The sequence below is a fragment of the Podarcis raffonei genome, chromosome 13 (assembly GCF_027172205.1).
Source record: "Podarcis raffonei isolate rPodRaf1 chromosome 13, rPodRaf1.pri, whole genome shotgun sequence".
In the NCBI taxonomy this organism is placed as follows: Eukaryota; Metazoa; Chordata; class Lepidosauria; order Squamata; family Lacertidae; genus Podarcis; species Podarcis raffonei.
In genome coordinates this window covers 37,621,858-37,637,203 of record NC_070614.1, presented here as the reverse complement: position 1 = coordinate 37,637,203, position 15,346 = coordinate 37,621,858, and the positions used below count along the sequence as shown (strand labels likewise).

The 15,346-nt window shown below is 47.5% G+C and overlaps 2 protein-coding genes across 7 annotated transcripts in view; one reads left to right on the top strand and one right to left on the bottom strand.

Annotated features, from left to right (window-relative positions):
• The window catches only part of LOC128399909 (immunoglobulin superfamily member 1-like), a 270,931-nt gene that overhangs the window by 98,644 nt on the left and 156,941 nt on the right, over positions 1-15,346 (top strand). The window lies entirely within an intron of this gene.
• LOC128399910 (brain-specific angiogenesis inhibitor 1-associated protein 2-like) overlaps positions 3,996-15,346 on the bottom strand; it is a 157,316-nt gene continuing 145,965 nt past the window's right edge. For 4 of the 6 annotated variants that reach the window (XM_053361777.1, XM_053361772.1, XM_053361774.1 and 1 more), the window contains 9 exons: positions 14,450-14,587; positions 10,935-11,087; positions 10,213-10,407; positions 9,717-9,945; positions 8,872-9,073; positions 7,297-7,368; positions 6,281-6,449; positions 5,949-5,989; positions 3,996-5,275 (listed from right to left, as the gene is read on the bottom strand). In XM_053361777.1, coding sequence (XP_053217752.1) covers positions 5,203-5,275; positions 5,949-5,989; positions 6,281-6,449; positions 7,297-7,368; positions 8,872-9,073; positions 9,717-9,945; positions 10,213-10,407; positions 10,935-11,087; positions 14,450-14,587 — 1,272 coding nt within the window. In that variant the 3' untranslated portion in view covers positions 3,996-5,202. The remainder of the gene's footprint in view (positions 5,276-5,948; positions 5,990-6,280; positions 6,450-7,296; positions 7,369-8,871; positions 9,074-9,716; positions 9,946-10,212; positions 10,408-10,934; positions 11,088-14,449; positions 14,588-15,346) is intronic. The other 2 variants (XM_053361773.1, XM_053361776.1) reach the window with 2 other exon arrangements.

The following is a 15,346-nucleotide window of genomic DNA, read 5'->3' as shown; positions in this document are numbered from 1 at the left end:
AGGGCACACGGAATGAGCATGGTGCTCATGGCTAGTTGCGTAAGAGACTGCTGTAGCGCCACTGCTTTTTGTTGCGCAACAAGCACTAGAGCCAACATGGTTGCGCTGGAATTTGTACTGCACATCCTTAATGCTTGTGCAACATGCGCTGTGAGCTGGAGAAAGGCCGAATCTGGGCTACACTTCCTCTCTGACATTTGGCACGTCGGCTGGCCGTTTCAAAAGTCGCATTTGTCCTAGGCACACATTAAAAGACTCCACATGCTGCAGGGAGCTGGGGCCTATCGCAACGCTCTCTTGCTGCCTTTTTCCTGTGGTATGCACACAGCGGATGAAAGGCATGCTTCCACTTTGCATGTTGTGGGGTGGCTTGGTGGCTGTGCCCATGCTTTGATTGTAGACGGTATCGGGTTCATCTCCTGGTAAAAGGATCAGACGGTATAGAATTTGGAAGGAGTTTCCTTGCCCGAGACCCTGGAGAGCTACTGCCAGATGGAACAGATAAAAACACAACTTCCTAAGTGAGCAAATGCAAATTTATTTTCTTCATTTATGCATTGTATTTAGCACATGCCTGCTAGAAACGGAACAATCTAAAATTCCCATTAATGAATTGTGCTTTTCACAATTTCCCCCTGCTACCCATGCATACCTTGACCGGCCCACTGTGAGATTTGGTTTCCAGAGAATGAGAAAACCGGAGCAGGAGTAGGTTTATATTAAACTTTATTAATATTAGAATTAGGAAGTATCAACACGGAGATATATACATAGCTAATGAGAGACTCCCCCACACGGCCACGGATAGCTGCACACCTCATGTGTCCCTATGCAATGATGCTTCTTATACACACACACATACAAGCCCGATACCCCCAAATGGAACACATCATATCCTTTCCACACTTTGTTCAGGGCCATACCAAGCACCCAGCTATGTACACATGTACATATTTAGAATGCATGTGTGCGCACACCAACACAGACTCATTAAATAAAAAGAGAAAGCTATTTATTGATGGGTAACTTGCTGTGAGGTACACTTGCTGAACTAATGGCCTTGTATTATCCTACCAAGAAGGGAGGAGATTTTTACTATCCAATGCTTCCCTAGATTTCTGATCTGATGCAGATTCAGCAAGAAGACTCCCTCTTTTCCCACCACTTAGGACAAAAAAACCCCCAGTTTACTCAAGGTACCGGTAAGCCCCACCTTGTAACTTAGTCACCAGCACTGACCCATTTTTGCCCTTGGAAATATGTCAATCGAACAAAGCAGTGGGACAGGATGGATTCTTTCCACTTGGGGGCCACAGAGCACACATAAGTTGGAATGGAATTCAATTTGCTTTCCCCTCTAAATGCAAACACCAGAACTCTGATTTTGTTTGAGTGTGTTACAATGAGCGCTCCTGCAAATCAAACGCTGCCATCTCTGTCATTCCTTCAAAGCAGAATGTCCCGAAATAAAAACTCTCACATCATTTCCACTCTCAGAATTTGAAAACTTTGATCTCAGGTATGAAACTCTGCAATTTGAATTCACACTACAGGCTTTCCAAGTAGAAATATCCAGAATGCAAAACCCCCCAGAACTGACTCTTCAGAAACATGCAAAACAAGAAACACGCATACATAAAACCAACGTGGGGATTGGGGTCATTTCTCTCTAGTGGAGGGGGTTATGCCCCCCAACATAAAGCCTGCCACCCCTAACATAAATCCTGGCTAAGCCCTTGGCTGTGAGTAGGGTGAAATTAGGCATTTGCTGTTAATAAGGCACACTTCCCAGCTGCATAGGTTTTAGATAATGTATCACATTCTGCGATCAACAATCTGCTACAGAAAATTCTGCAGCTGGTTATTTCATAAAGGACATTTGCAATCGCATAGCCACACCAAAACCCCACATTTGATTCCTCTTCCCCCCCACCCCAAAAAAGCATTCTGTATTTGGATGTCCATAGTACAAGAAGTAGTTGTCCTGGCAAACTGGTGACAGCTATCCTACTGGGAACCTCTGTCAAGGAGAGCAGCTGCAGACATTACATGGAAATGGAGGGCAGAGGGGACACACATTCACTTTTCACACTTCTGGTGCCACGTCCCAAGGAGGAACTGCAGCACCCCCCTTGCCTTGCACCTGTCGACTTCCCCAGCATCTGGCGAGCGCACATCTCATAGCAGAGGAGACGAGCAAGTTTCAGTTTTGGATGATACGCCAGAAACATAAAAAGAGGGCACAAAACCAGTTAGCCTTCTTCACACCCTTCTGTTCAGCACCTGAAGCCACATTCTCGTGGATACAGTTTGGCTTTATCCAATGCATATGCCATTTCCCTAACCCTATCCGAGCCAAACACTGGTCTTATATGCCAGTTTTTGAAAATGTATCACACAGATGGGCAGCTACTTCTCTGTAGCTCATTTTGCTGACCTTGCCATTTTAACCACCCATTGTAAGTTTTAATGCTGCCAGTTGCACCCACCCTGAATGTAAATCAACATCCGATGACAACCAATACAGTGGTACCTTGGGTTAAGTATTTAATTCGTTCCGGAGGTCCATACTTAACCTGAAACTGTTCTTAACCTGAAGCACCACTTTAGCTAATGGGGCCTCCTGCTGCTGCCACGCTGCTGGAGCCCGATTTCTGTTCTTATCCTGAAGCAAAGTTCTTAACCTGAAGCACTATTTCTGAGTTAGTGGCGTCTGTAACCTGAAGTGTATGTAACCCGAGGTACCACTGTACTGCAAAGTAAAGACAACAAAACAAGGGGATGCGATAGAATGGCTGAGGAGGGGTCCTTGCCACCCCAGACGGAACCCATTTACACAGCTGAAACATTTTATCTCCTGCGCTGACAAGCTCTGACCACATGTCCAAAGGGTCGCGGTTCTTTCAACCCTTCCTGGCCCCTGTGGCAAAGGCCATTGTTTTGGTACGGAGTTGTGAACATCAACAGAGGTAACTACCCTGCATATTGCTTTCGTGATTGCTTATCCCGGGTCTGAAAGAGGGATGGGCCATGGGCATTTCCAGAAACTGGGGGAGATGGAGGCAAGGTCAAGGACTAGGACAAAGTGGCCAGGACAGGGAGTCTGCAGTGGCACATCTTTGCCCACAGGGGGCAGCATGCCAGTCCTTAAAACGAGTGGCTTGCTGGTGTGGGGGCACCGCCTAGGAAATGGGACAACATGCCCTTTTCTCAAAAGAGGAATAACTGCTTCAGACAAAATGTTTGCAGCTGAATTAGTCAGCTTGGGCTTTGACCAAAATGCCTGCATTTTGGTTCCCCAAGACATGTATATTGCTGCAGATTGTTTTCTTCTCCCAGCAACTGAAGTTAAGAAACATCCTCAATTATTTTAACATTTCCCAGCTGCCTTTCTCTAATTGGCTACCTCTCCCAAAAAACTAAGGAGTCCTGACTCCTGAGTTTTCTATCTACATCTCATTACATTACTGGTTCCCCCAAAAGGTTGGGGGGACGACAAAATCTATTCTCACAGATGGCCATATATTATAGTGTGGTGATGTTATGGTTAAATCTGCTACACAAATCAATATAAATTACCCAGTGAACACGTGAAGGAAACTGGTGGCCCAGTGTTTCATGAAGGGGTATTGGGGAGATGGCCGGCATTGTTTTTCTGTGAAAGTATTGCAACTTCTGGTTGAAGAGCAGTCAAAGCTCACTTCACACGGCTAGTGAAGGCGAGGTCTGTGGACTACTCAGCCGCCCACGGAGAATAGCTCAGCAACCACTGCACTTCCAGAAAACCCAGGAAACCCAGTTCCTCTTTAACACACCACGTTGCCCTGCACAGATTATAATGATGGGCTAGTTGTCACATGCATACCATCACAAAGTAATGGCAAGTTTCAAACAGCCACTGTAGATCAAATGCCAACAAGAGTTTTAATACGGTCTGTAGTTATTGACTTGTCAGTGGAGACTGTTTGTATATTCACCCTCAAGTAGCCAAGGGCTGCTACAAGTGGATACGTTTACTGCTTGAAGAAGGCAGGAATTCATATGTATTAGTAGGCCAACGCATACCTAATATATTGCAGCAACAACTTTTATATCCCTTCCAATTCAATGCTTTTCAATGGAGTCAGTTCACACATTCAGCTGCCAAATGATGTATAACCACACGTTGCGTAACTGGTGTACATTGTATGTTGAAAGTGAGAATCAACCTTGAATTCAGCCTTTCCTAAATTCCGTTTCCAATGATCACCCATTTCTTCTCTCTCCCAAACTATTCTCCCCTTCTCAGTCCTGAAATCTCTAAATTCTATACTGCAGGGGTAGGCCCGGGGAACTTCCTGCTAGTGGTCCCTGCTAGTGGTGGGATGAGCTCACCATAGGCAGCCTTTTTAAACACAAGGGATATATCCCTTACGTGATGTTTATTGCCATTAAGGGGCTAACATTTCGAAGGACCAGGCTATCACAACTGCAGCCATCAAGGGAGCCACCTGGACAGTTGAACCCATGCTCTGTACACACAAATTCCAGAGAAAGTGAGGCCAATTTAAGGCTCAAGGAAGTCAGGAATTCTTAAATCCCACTGCTTCTAATGAGATTTAACCATGCCTCACTTTCAATCTGGTCTCAAACGCCTTACTTAGGAATACATACCACTGAAATGATGGGGCCTTACTTCAAAGTATGGGGGTGCAACTTGGATACAAGTTTTTCCTTTTTTTAAAGGGAACTTTGCCACTGAGTTCTAAGGAACATTAATTGCATCCACATGCCCAGATCTAGTGCCTTCCTTAAATAAATTTTGCAATGTGAGAAGTGGCTCCGAGTCCTCCTCTGTCCCACCCTAGTTTTCTTCTCCTTCCATCTGACCTCCAGTCCCACATCCTCGATCTTTCTTCTGCCTCTGTTCCTCCAACCATTACACCTGTGCTTGCATCCTAGTGCCTTCTTCTGTCCTGTTCTCTGTCCTTCTGCTGTTGGCTTGTGTCCCCTGCAGGAAATCGCTGCCACCGAGCGCAACATGCAACAGTCCGTGCCCAGTACTCTCATTGGCGACTAGAGGGGGTGATGAGGAGGCAGGCCCGGCCTGGCCTGTGGCACCGACTCCAAGCCAGGAATGCTTTGTTAGGTAGGAAAGGCCACACGGTGGGGTCAAAAGAGGAAGTGGATGCAGCGATCTGGCTCCACCAATCGCCACACCTCTCACTGGATGAGCGGAGCGGAGCGGTCGTTGGTTACCGTACGCTTCAGCTTGATGTGAGCAAATGGGTTGGTCCTGCAGTGGGAAAGGGTAAGTCAGAGAAGGAGAAGTGTCACCATGGCAGGAAAGGAAGCACCAGATCATGAAGGATGCTTTCTGAAGCTCTGGGTAGGGAGTTGTTACTCTCAGAACCACAGAACCACAAAATTGTAGAGCTGGAAGTGCAGAAACCTTTCACTCAGCATGGGGCTCAAACCCACAATCCTGAGATTAAGTGTCTCCTAGGGGTTAGCTCAATATGGCAGCAAATGAGGTGACAATGCAGAATACAGAGAACAGACATTGGGTGGGGAAACAACACTTTTTAATGCTCTTCCATTTTAAAACAAAGAAGCTCACTTTGCAAATATAAGACTCACATTTCAGCGACAAAGGCTCTAGCCTGGCCTTTTGCCCACAGTGCTAGTTTCCTGTTTGCATGATTTATTTATTCTTAAATGTACAGGAGCATTGAAAAGCTGCAGTTTTCCCACCTGTAACCTGAAGAAGGGCAATCCATTCTACCACTTCACTCTCCTGAATGCGTCAACTAGGCCTGAATCACAAGGCACCCCAGAAGCTTTTGGGCATGGTGCCCTGTGCCCTCTGGGACTCTTAAAGCACTATATGCAAAATCACATCAGAACTGGGGCACTGGATATCTCACAGGAAGAAAGACGGCTGTGGAAGCCACAGGAGGGTTTCTTACCTTGACGGGGAGCCACTGGGACTGCCAAATTCATTTGCTAGCTGGAAAGCAAACGAGAAAGAATTGCATTCAGAGAATCCTTTCAGTTTAGGCAAAAGGCCCATAGACTCAGAGATCTAAACCCCAGAGCAGCAGACGAAGCCACAAAACTGTAAAAACTTTGCACTGCAGAATTTGCAACTTGAATTTTGAATTGTTTCTGGTAAGAAATGTTTCTTAGTGGCCTTTGACCACTGGGTGGCAGCACATGAACGTTAAGAGGACAGACGTGACTAGGGCCCCTCTAGCGCTCTCCAGCTCCTTCTCCACACACAGCCACCCCGCAAACTCACCTGCGACAGGTCTGGGTTCAGCATGCTGTAAGGGCGCTGGCGGGATGCAGTGGCACGCGGTGAAGGCCCGAAGCGTGGGCCGTCGCCACCGTCGGGGCCAATGGGTGGAGAGCCGGCTCGGTCCAAATTTCCTGTGCTGCTACTGTTCATCTTGCTAAGTGGGAAGCTGCTCAGGAAAGGGAAAGGAGAAAGTTTTATGCCAATTCATGCCAAATGACTTTTGCTTCCTAGATCTGATCCAGGATTTCCCCCTCGCTGTGCTTTTGAGGAAACCCTATAGCTTGGGCACCCAGCCCACCCTGCTTGATCCATCTATATCTTTACCTACATATATCTGGCAGTGGGAGAGGCAGGTGAGCCCAAAGCCCACTGCAGTACAAGGATGGGAAACCCTATTCCCAACACCCTAGTGGTCCCAGGCCCTAAGGAAGTTAGATTGGCTTCAACCAGAGCCAGGGCCTTTTCAACTCTGGCTCTGGCCTGGTGGAACGCTCTGCCTCATGAGACCAGGGCCCTGCAGGATCTGATTTCTTTCCGCAGGGCCTGTAAGACAGAGTTGTTCCGCCTGGCCTTTGGCTTGGAGCCAATTTGATTCCCTCCCTCCCTCTCTTTCTTTTTTCTTTTCCTTCTCCTCCTGCGATGAGGCTACATTTTAATATTTTAATGTTTCAATATTTTAATGTTGTGTTTTATTTTTGTTTTTAAGTTGTAATCATTCAACTTGTTTTTATTATTGCTTGTAAGCTGCTCTGAGCCCGGCCTTGGCTGGGGAGGGCGGGGTATAAACAAACAAACAAACAAACAAACAAACAAACAAACAAACAAACAAAATAATAATAATAATAATTCCCACATAATCCCTTGCTGACTGGCAAGTATTAAAACATGAGCAGCTCCCGCAAAGGTCAGCTGCTGGAGACCCTTAAGGCAATCCGTCTCAAAGGGTCAAAGTGACCTGCCCCTCCACCACCAGCCAAATCTCCTTCTGAGGCGCTGGGCCCCCCCTCCCACCTTACCTGCTGAACGGTTTGTCAGACCCTTCGGCTGGGGGGAAGGGCCGGGTGTAGGAGAAAGGAAACCAGCCTTTCCTGTAAAAGGGGGAATGGGGAGGGAGAAACATGAGAAGCAGACATTTAAGACCTGAAAGGGAAAGGGCCAAAAACTGCTTCCTATTCTTTCTGCGTTTGAGGTGGGGCTTAAGAAGGGTCAGGGCTAAGCACAAGAAGCGGCAGAAGCAGGCGTAGCCAAGGCAGAGAGGTTTGGGGAGATCACCTAGTGGGCTAAGAAACAGCAGCAGCTAGCAGCCCAGATGATCAGGGGAATGAGCTTGGTTTAGTCACAAAACCAAGAGGCTGATAGCCAGTGTTCTTTGCAGAGGAGTCACAATGGCCTCACCACCAGAGGCAGTATCCCTCTGAATGCCTCTTGCTGGGAACTGCAAGTGGGGAGAGGGCTGTGAGGTCCTGCTTTCCAAATTTCCGAAGGCACCTGGATGGCTGCTGTGAGAACAGGTTGCTGGACCAAATGGGCCATGCAATGTTCTTGAAGGACAGTGCCTCCTAGCTGGGGTTGCATCCAACCAAGAGTAGACCCACTAAAATTAATGAACCTAAATTGGTCATGTTAACGAGTCTACTCTGAGTAGGACTCCCAGACCCTTATGCAAGGGAACATAAAGGTAAAGGTAAAGGGACCCCTGACCATTAAGTCCAGTTGCGAACGACTCTGGGGTTGCGGTGCTCATCTCGCTCTATAGGCTGAGGGAGCTGGTGTTTGTCGACAGACAGCTTCCGGAGGTCATGTGGCCAGCATGACTAAGCTGCTTCTGGCGAACCGGAGCAGCACACAGAAACGCCGTTTACCTTCCCTCCAGAGCGGTACCTATTTATCTACTTGCACTTGACATGTTTTCAAACTGCTAGGTGGGCAGGAGCAGGGACCGAGCAACGGGAGCTCACCCCGTCACAGGGATTCGAACTGCTGACCTTCTGATCAGCAACCCCTAGGTTCTGTGGTTTAGACCACAGCGCCACCCGCATCCCCCAAGGGAACATAGGAAGCTACTTAACACTGAGTTAGGCCATTGGCCCATCAGTGTATTGTCTACACTGACTGGCAGTAGCTGCTCATGGTTCCAGGCAGAGATCTCTTCCAGCCCCACATGAAGCTGAACCTGGGACCTTCTGCATGCAGAGCAGATGCTCTGCCACTGAGCTGCAGCCCTTCTCCTCAAGGGAGCTGAGTTGAGTGGTTGCTGGCTGTAAGGTCCACAGAAGTCTCTCTAGTCCAGTATCCCTTACTGTGGCTAGAAGTAGCTCCCCAAGGTCTCAGACGGAGGTCTTTCGCACCAGCTGCTCCATAAAATGTCAGAGACTGAACCTGGGACCTTCGGCTACTATTGCCCTACAGGTTTTATCCAAGCTGAACAGGCCTCCCTCTCTCCCTCCCCCTGCAGAGGTTGCAAGAGAATCCTCATACCTGGTCCCTGCAAACTGCACACATGACCTGGACCCACACAGGTCCCACCCATCCAACAGAGAAAGCCTACCAGTTGTGTTTGTATGGGGCAGAAGGGGGAGGATCTTGCTTACATTTTGGTTGCCTCGTTTTCCCCATAATGCCAGCCATCCCGTGCCTCGGTCACTAATAAAAGAATGACGTCTCCTTCTTGGAAGTTGAGCAGGGTGCTGTTCTCTCCTGCCGCATGTGAGAATATCGCCTGGACCCTCCGCCGTTCAGAACGTGGAGGCAGGACCGACAGAGGATTGATGCGGGGCAGGGTTTTGTTCTCCACTGTGGGGAGACAGGAACAGAATTGGGATAGGGAAAAGGCGGTAGTATTAGTGGCTCTCTCTGTACATATGTATATATACTTCTAAGACTAGAAGAGCTGTATATAGTATAGCGTCTGGAGACAATAAACAATTTGTTACTTTGAACTGTATGAGAGAGCAGTTTCCCCCTTAACTGGAGACTCTGGAAGAAGCTGTGTGATGGGAGCAGGAAATCTCTGAAGACTCTGCTAGGGCTCCACATCCTGTGCTGATGGATCACACAGGTGGAGGTGTGGCAAGCTACCAACTGACTTCTACAAGTCACCAACAGTTCTTACAATCAGTCCTCAAAAGGTTTTATGGCTTCTCTTTAAGTTCTGCATCTCATGCTCCATCCTGGCCAGTTCCCAAATGGTGCAATGGTGAAAAAGTGGCCTCGTGCAACTCCAATATTGTCGTTGTTGTTTTAAGGGAATGGGCAGAATTTGTTCTGTCCTGACACTGCACAATCTGGAGTTCTGACGAGAATTCAACAGAAACATGACTGATCAGATGGCATAAATTACAGAGTGGAAGTCCCATTCCATTCATCCTGGTTTTGAACCGGTGCTGCCTAAACGAGGAAGATGGGCTGCAGGTAGAAACCAACCTGGGGCACTTACCCAGCGTTGCCAGGCGGGTCTCCATTGACATTTTGCGTGGCATTGGCAGGGTGCAGGAATAGCTGTCGGCGGTCTTGGTCTGTGGAGGGGCCTGAGTGGTTTGTGTGGGTGGCAGACTTGATGTGAGGGTGAGGGGTTCGGTGACCGGCGGGTGCCCCAAGTCCCGAGATCCCCGCCCACGGTGTGAGTCACCATTTGGTAATGGCATCACCTCCTGGACTGAGGCACGCTGTGGAGAATTGTTGGAGGCAGAAGGGAGGAGAGAAAGCAAAGAATGGATAGGGCATTATACAGGTGAACCCCGATGCATCCTATTGCCCCACCTCCCTGCCGCACAGAGAACTTATAACCTTTGGGCGAGTGTGGTCCTTCTTCATAGTTGACTAAAGTGTCACATTAGTAGTTTGGGAGCTGCCATTTGAATCCTGGCAGTAAAGAGGGAGGTTGGGGCCCCCAGGATGAGCGGCCTATTCACCAGTCCACCCCATAGACTCACGTGGTTTGGCCCCAGCTCTGAGAGCTCTTCCAGGACCTTGGAGCCAGGGAGGGCATCATTGGCTGGTATGGGAGTCCCACCAGAGAGGTTATTGGCCGTGAGCTTGACCAGGGCAAGGGCCCGCTCTGGTAAGCGGGTAGGTTGAGTGCACGATGTCTGCCAGATGGGCAACTTGGCTGCCAGCAGCTCCCGTACCTGCAAAGGGATGAAAAGAAGGTCCATGTTGCTTGTTTTTGCTTTCTTTTAGCCAACCGGCTTCCACCCTGTCCCTCTTAAGCTACTAGCGGTTGTCTGTTGGCTCCAGACTGCAGGAAGTTGTGCTGAGTTCTCTTCCCCACCCCTAATTCCCAGATTTCACCTAGACTTGGCTGTACAGGAGCAGACAGCATAGTTTTTTTTGGGGGGGGCAATACTTACCTGACCTTCCAACAGCTGTGTGGCAGCTGTTTACTGGGAGGGAGAGGGACAAGTTGGCAGGGAGGCTGGCACAGTCCAAAGCACTGGCAGTTCTATTATTCTAATATTCTCTAACCACAACATCACCCTGGCTCAGAATGATAAATTTCGCGCCAGTGGCAAATTCTGCAGTGCAGTCGCGGAATCGCAGAATGCAAATGGCCCTTCCTGATTCCCTGATTCGCTCTCCTGAAGCCTACATTGGGGAGAGGGAAAGTGAAACAGGGGCTTCTAATATCTCCTGTGGTGGAGAGGGCACAGCTCACCTTAGTGTGATAGTTGCTGAAGTGTTTGGAGACTGCACACTGGCGGTCCACCAAAAACGAGTACCGGCGCCTCTCCTCCGTCAGGGCCGCCTTGTAGCCTTCAGCCACGAACTGATCCAGTTCGCTCTGTTTGGTGCTCATGATCTCCACATACTAAGGCAAAAACCACCATGAGAAGGGAAGGAACCATCATGTTGTAATCTGAGGCCCAACTGCTTCACAGCCAGGCCTGCATAGCAGCGCTGTACACCATTTAGTCTCTCCTATATTACGTAGCACACTTCGTTTAATTTCATAAATGTATATCCCACCACCCTTTTGACGGAAATCATTCAATAAAATGGATGTTTAAAACTGAGGTGATTTCTTTGGGAAGCCAAAAAGTGGAGAGGGGAAGGAGGTGAAACGTATAACATCATACTTGAAGCAAAATCGTTTTCTTATTATACTTTGTGGAAACATGTTTTGACATGTCGCCTTCTTCAGGAGCGAGTGCGAGAGATGTCAACAATGATTATTAAACTGACGATAATAACCTTGCATAAAAAAACACACTTTGCCTCAAAATCATACCAAACCAGGTATATTTAACTTCCATTCTGTCTCTAAAAAAAGAAAAAGTGAAAAAGAACTGGTGTAGAGGAGAATTCTGAATACATTCTGCCTATGTCTTCTAGTCTCTAAACTCTTTGGTTTGACTGAGTAATAAAACAGAGAAACTTAACCAACAACAGTAAGGGCCAAATCAGGCACGACACCAATCACGCAATTAGCAATTTCATGATTTCTTTTTTAAAAATACTGTAATAAAATAGCAGCAAAGGAGTCCCAATTCCAATTGAGACCACAGCAGAAGAGGCTCCCCACACCCATCTCTCTTGCTTCCTCTCCCTCTAAGCAGCCAGTACTAATACAGATCACCCCCCACATGCCTGCTATTTACTTTTTAAAAACAGAGCAAAATGTGTGGTTGTTCATTGGATGCATGGTGCTATGTCGAGTTTAGCCTTAACAGCACAATCTGTGCATGTTCAGCTGGAAGTAAGTCTGACTGTTCGACGGGTCTCACTCCCAAGCACATTTCGGATTGTAGCCAGAAACACTTCCAAGTATTTTACTCAGTACTCTTTTCACGCATTGCTGTTATCATCTCTCCTAGTGCCCTTGAAGAATGCAACAAGTCAAAACATGTTTGGGGAGTATCACATCGTATAATAAAAATTCTTTTCACTTCAAGCATCATTTTGTGGTTTCATCCCCGCCTTCCTCCTCCCTCTTTCTTGTTGGCTTTTTGACCTTTTGATGCTCTGGGCTGTTCCCTCCCCTCTCCCCTGTTCAAGGTAATTTCTTCCCTACTCTTTGAAATGTTGCCTGTGGGGTAAGATAAAACACCCTGTTATTTTATATTCTATATCAGACATTTACCCAATGCAGTTTTTCCCTGGCTCATGGCTGGAACTGCTGTTCAGCGTTTAGAAAGCTGCACAGCTCACAGAGAGATATTATTACAATCAACAGATACATTAGCGTTCAAATGTACTCCTGTTCGCATGCACTAGGGAAAAACATTAGGCACCGTTTTGTTTGCGCCGCTCACTCTCCTAGCAAAGGACATCTCCATTGCCTCAGGGCAGTTTCTAGAATCCCTTGGCACATTCTTCTGGATTAATTAATGCGGAGTAATTGCCTCTGCCTAATTCCACACTCACACAACCACCAGCGTGAATTAGGATCTGAGCTCTATCCATAAGCAAGCATAGAGAGACGATTGTGGGGAGAAGTCAGTGCTTCCTTACAATTTCAGCCCAATTGTGAGTACAAAAGGATGGCAAAGGTGCTCTGAAACAACTAATCTAATTTTAGGAAACATAGGGCTTGTACTGATTTTATATCCTGGGAAGCTAGGGGCAGGGGGCAGTCTTATAGGATCCAGGAGCTGAAGGGTTATCTCCATACCCCATTCCCTACCAGCCCCCTCCTTGCGGCCTCTAGCCTGAGCAGGCCTTGATCCTGAAGTAATGGTTGCCGTGGCAACAAGGTTGACAAAAGGGGCCTTTCCTGAGCCAAATGCTGCTGCTAGGATTCACAGGATGGGGGTAGGTGGCGGGTGGTAGATAGGGGAGACAGGGCACCAGACCAAATTGAGTCAGAGAGTGAGGAAGACGGGTGACATCTGAATCAAGGCGGGCGCACCCTTTCTGCAGTGTTCTCCATGCACAGGACTCCATCCCCTTGCAGAGAAGCTTTGCCCAACCTTTCAGGTTTGTTGTGTAAGTTTGTACCGACTGTGCATGTGAAGGTGGGTGTGCAAAAGCAGCACACTGCACTTGCACATGCATTCTGAACAAGCAGGGTGTTTGTGTAAGGCTCTGGGTACAGTTTGTGCATGAGTAAAGCACATGGCATGTATGATTTGCACACGTATGCACTTGCCTGTATGTGCGCTTATGGGTGTGCATACAATGATGTACTGTATATACACGGGTCTGGCGGAGAGACTGTGTACATTTCTCTTTGTATTACTGTCAACAACCCAGGTACCCCCTCTGTAGAGATTACCTCTCCAGGCACTAAACAGCCAAAGAATGTTAAACCCTTTTAAAGACATAAACTTCTTAGTGACCCCAATCCCAGCACCCAGATGGCATCTGTATGGAGTAGCCAGGTCTTGAGTGTAACCTGCTCCACTGAAAAACTTTAGAAAGCTGAACTTCCAAACAACAATATTCCTACACCTTTTTGCATTCAGATCTGTATTTTTTCGTTTACACAAACAGAACTTCCCAATATTACACATTTTCAAAATTTTGAAACACAACACATACCAGCAAGGTTGTTCTGTTGTATTCCATTTTTTTCTGTAACCTATCTGTTGCTGCTGCTGCTGCTGCTGTTATTATTATTATATGAAATGTAGCTGAAGGCTAAAATTTTAATTTTTTAATCTCATCCCGTTTGTGAGAATTGACCATTTTGGCCTTGCAGGACTACGCAAACACACCTTAAAAGCTCAGCCCAGAATTGAGGTAAGTCAAAGCTTAAAAACACCATTCTCTTCAGAACTTCATGGGCTTTAATATGATATGTCACAAGATGGACTAACTTTAAATTTTAAATTTACAAGATTGATTTTATTTTTTTAAGTGAGTGATGTGCAAGGTTGTGGGTTCAATCCCAGGCATCCTAGACTGCAGGACAGGGGAAAAGACCACTGCTTGAACAGCTGCTTCCAGCCAAGGTAGGTGGTAGATGGGCTAGAGAGGTCATTTGTCTACCTCAGCATAAGGTAGCTTCACTTGTTATCTTATATCTTGTAAATAAGCTCATTGAGCTTGAGGAGAGAGAGAGAGACATGAGGCTGTTCTGTCTCCTGCCCAGATAGCCTGACCTGGAATTCCACATATCCGCTTCTGGCAGGATGTGACACTGTTCCCAGAGGGAGCAAGCAACATTTCCATTGTTCTCTTAAGCACTTCCCTTTATGGAATCCCTCCCTCCTCCGCTGCCAATCTTACCTGCACCTCGCGATCCCCGTATTTCTGTGGGTTTTTGCTATTCTGGCACTTCTTGCGCAGTTTTTTCAGCTCCGTCTGACACTTTTCAATTGACTCTGCTTTGGAACGGTGCTCACCTTGGTATTTCTTCAGGGTGGCCTAGGAGGTGGGGAGGGAGGGCACCAGACAGTACATAGCCAGGTCAGCCTTGAAGGAACTGGATCCTTCCTGGTTCTCTGAGCCTCATTCCACATATAAATACACAGAGCAGCTCAACAGACAGGCTGTTGAGCTTTTATTCCTTTCGGATGAACAAGTAGATCAGGGGTGGGGAATCTTTTTTCAGTCTGAGGGCCACTTTTCTACACCAGGGGGCCGCATGCTAAGGGTGGGATGGACCAGAGGCAAAAATGGGAAGAGCATTGGATGTCTTATCTGTTATCTATATACAGTAGGCTACAGTTTCAGTCACACACGGCTTTTACACACACTCACCCCTCTCTATCCAGGCAAGCAAGAGGCATTGTCTCAGTTACTGCAGGAGGGGATGGAGCAGGGTCAGAGTTCAGAGCTCTGAGGAGAGGTTGTGGCATAGGGAGAATCCCAGGGGCCAAACAGAGAGCCCAAGAGGGCCGCATTCAACCTGAGCCAGAGGTTCCCCACCCCTGGACAGATGCATGTTGACAGAATGGAAAATACCTCAGGTCACACCCTTCTCAAATCAATACGACATACTGAATGGATTATTGGTTTCCCTGAGGGACAACAGCTGGGCTTGGGCCAAACTGGGTCTCTCTTGAGAGGAATCTTGGACCTGGCAGAAACAATGCTGACAGTGGACGCTTGTTTCTTCACAGCCAGTCTTAAGAGTTGAGCTACACGTCTTCACCTTGGGCAAGAGGGGGAACTTGTGGCCAT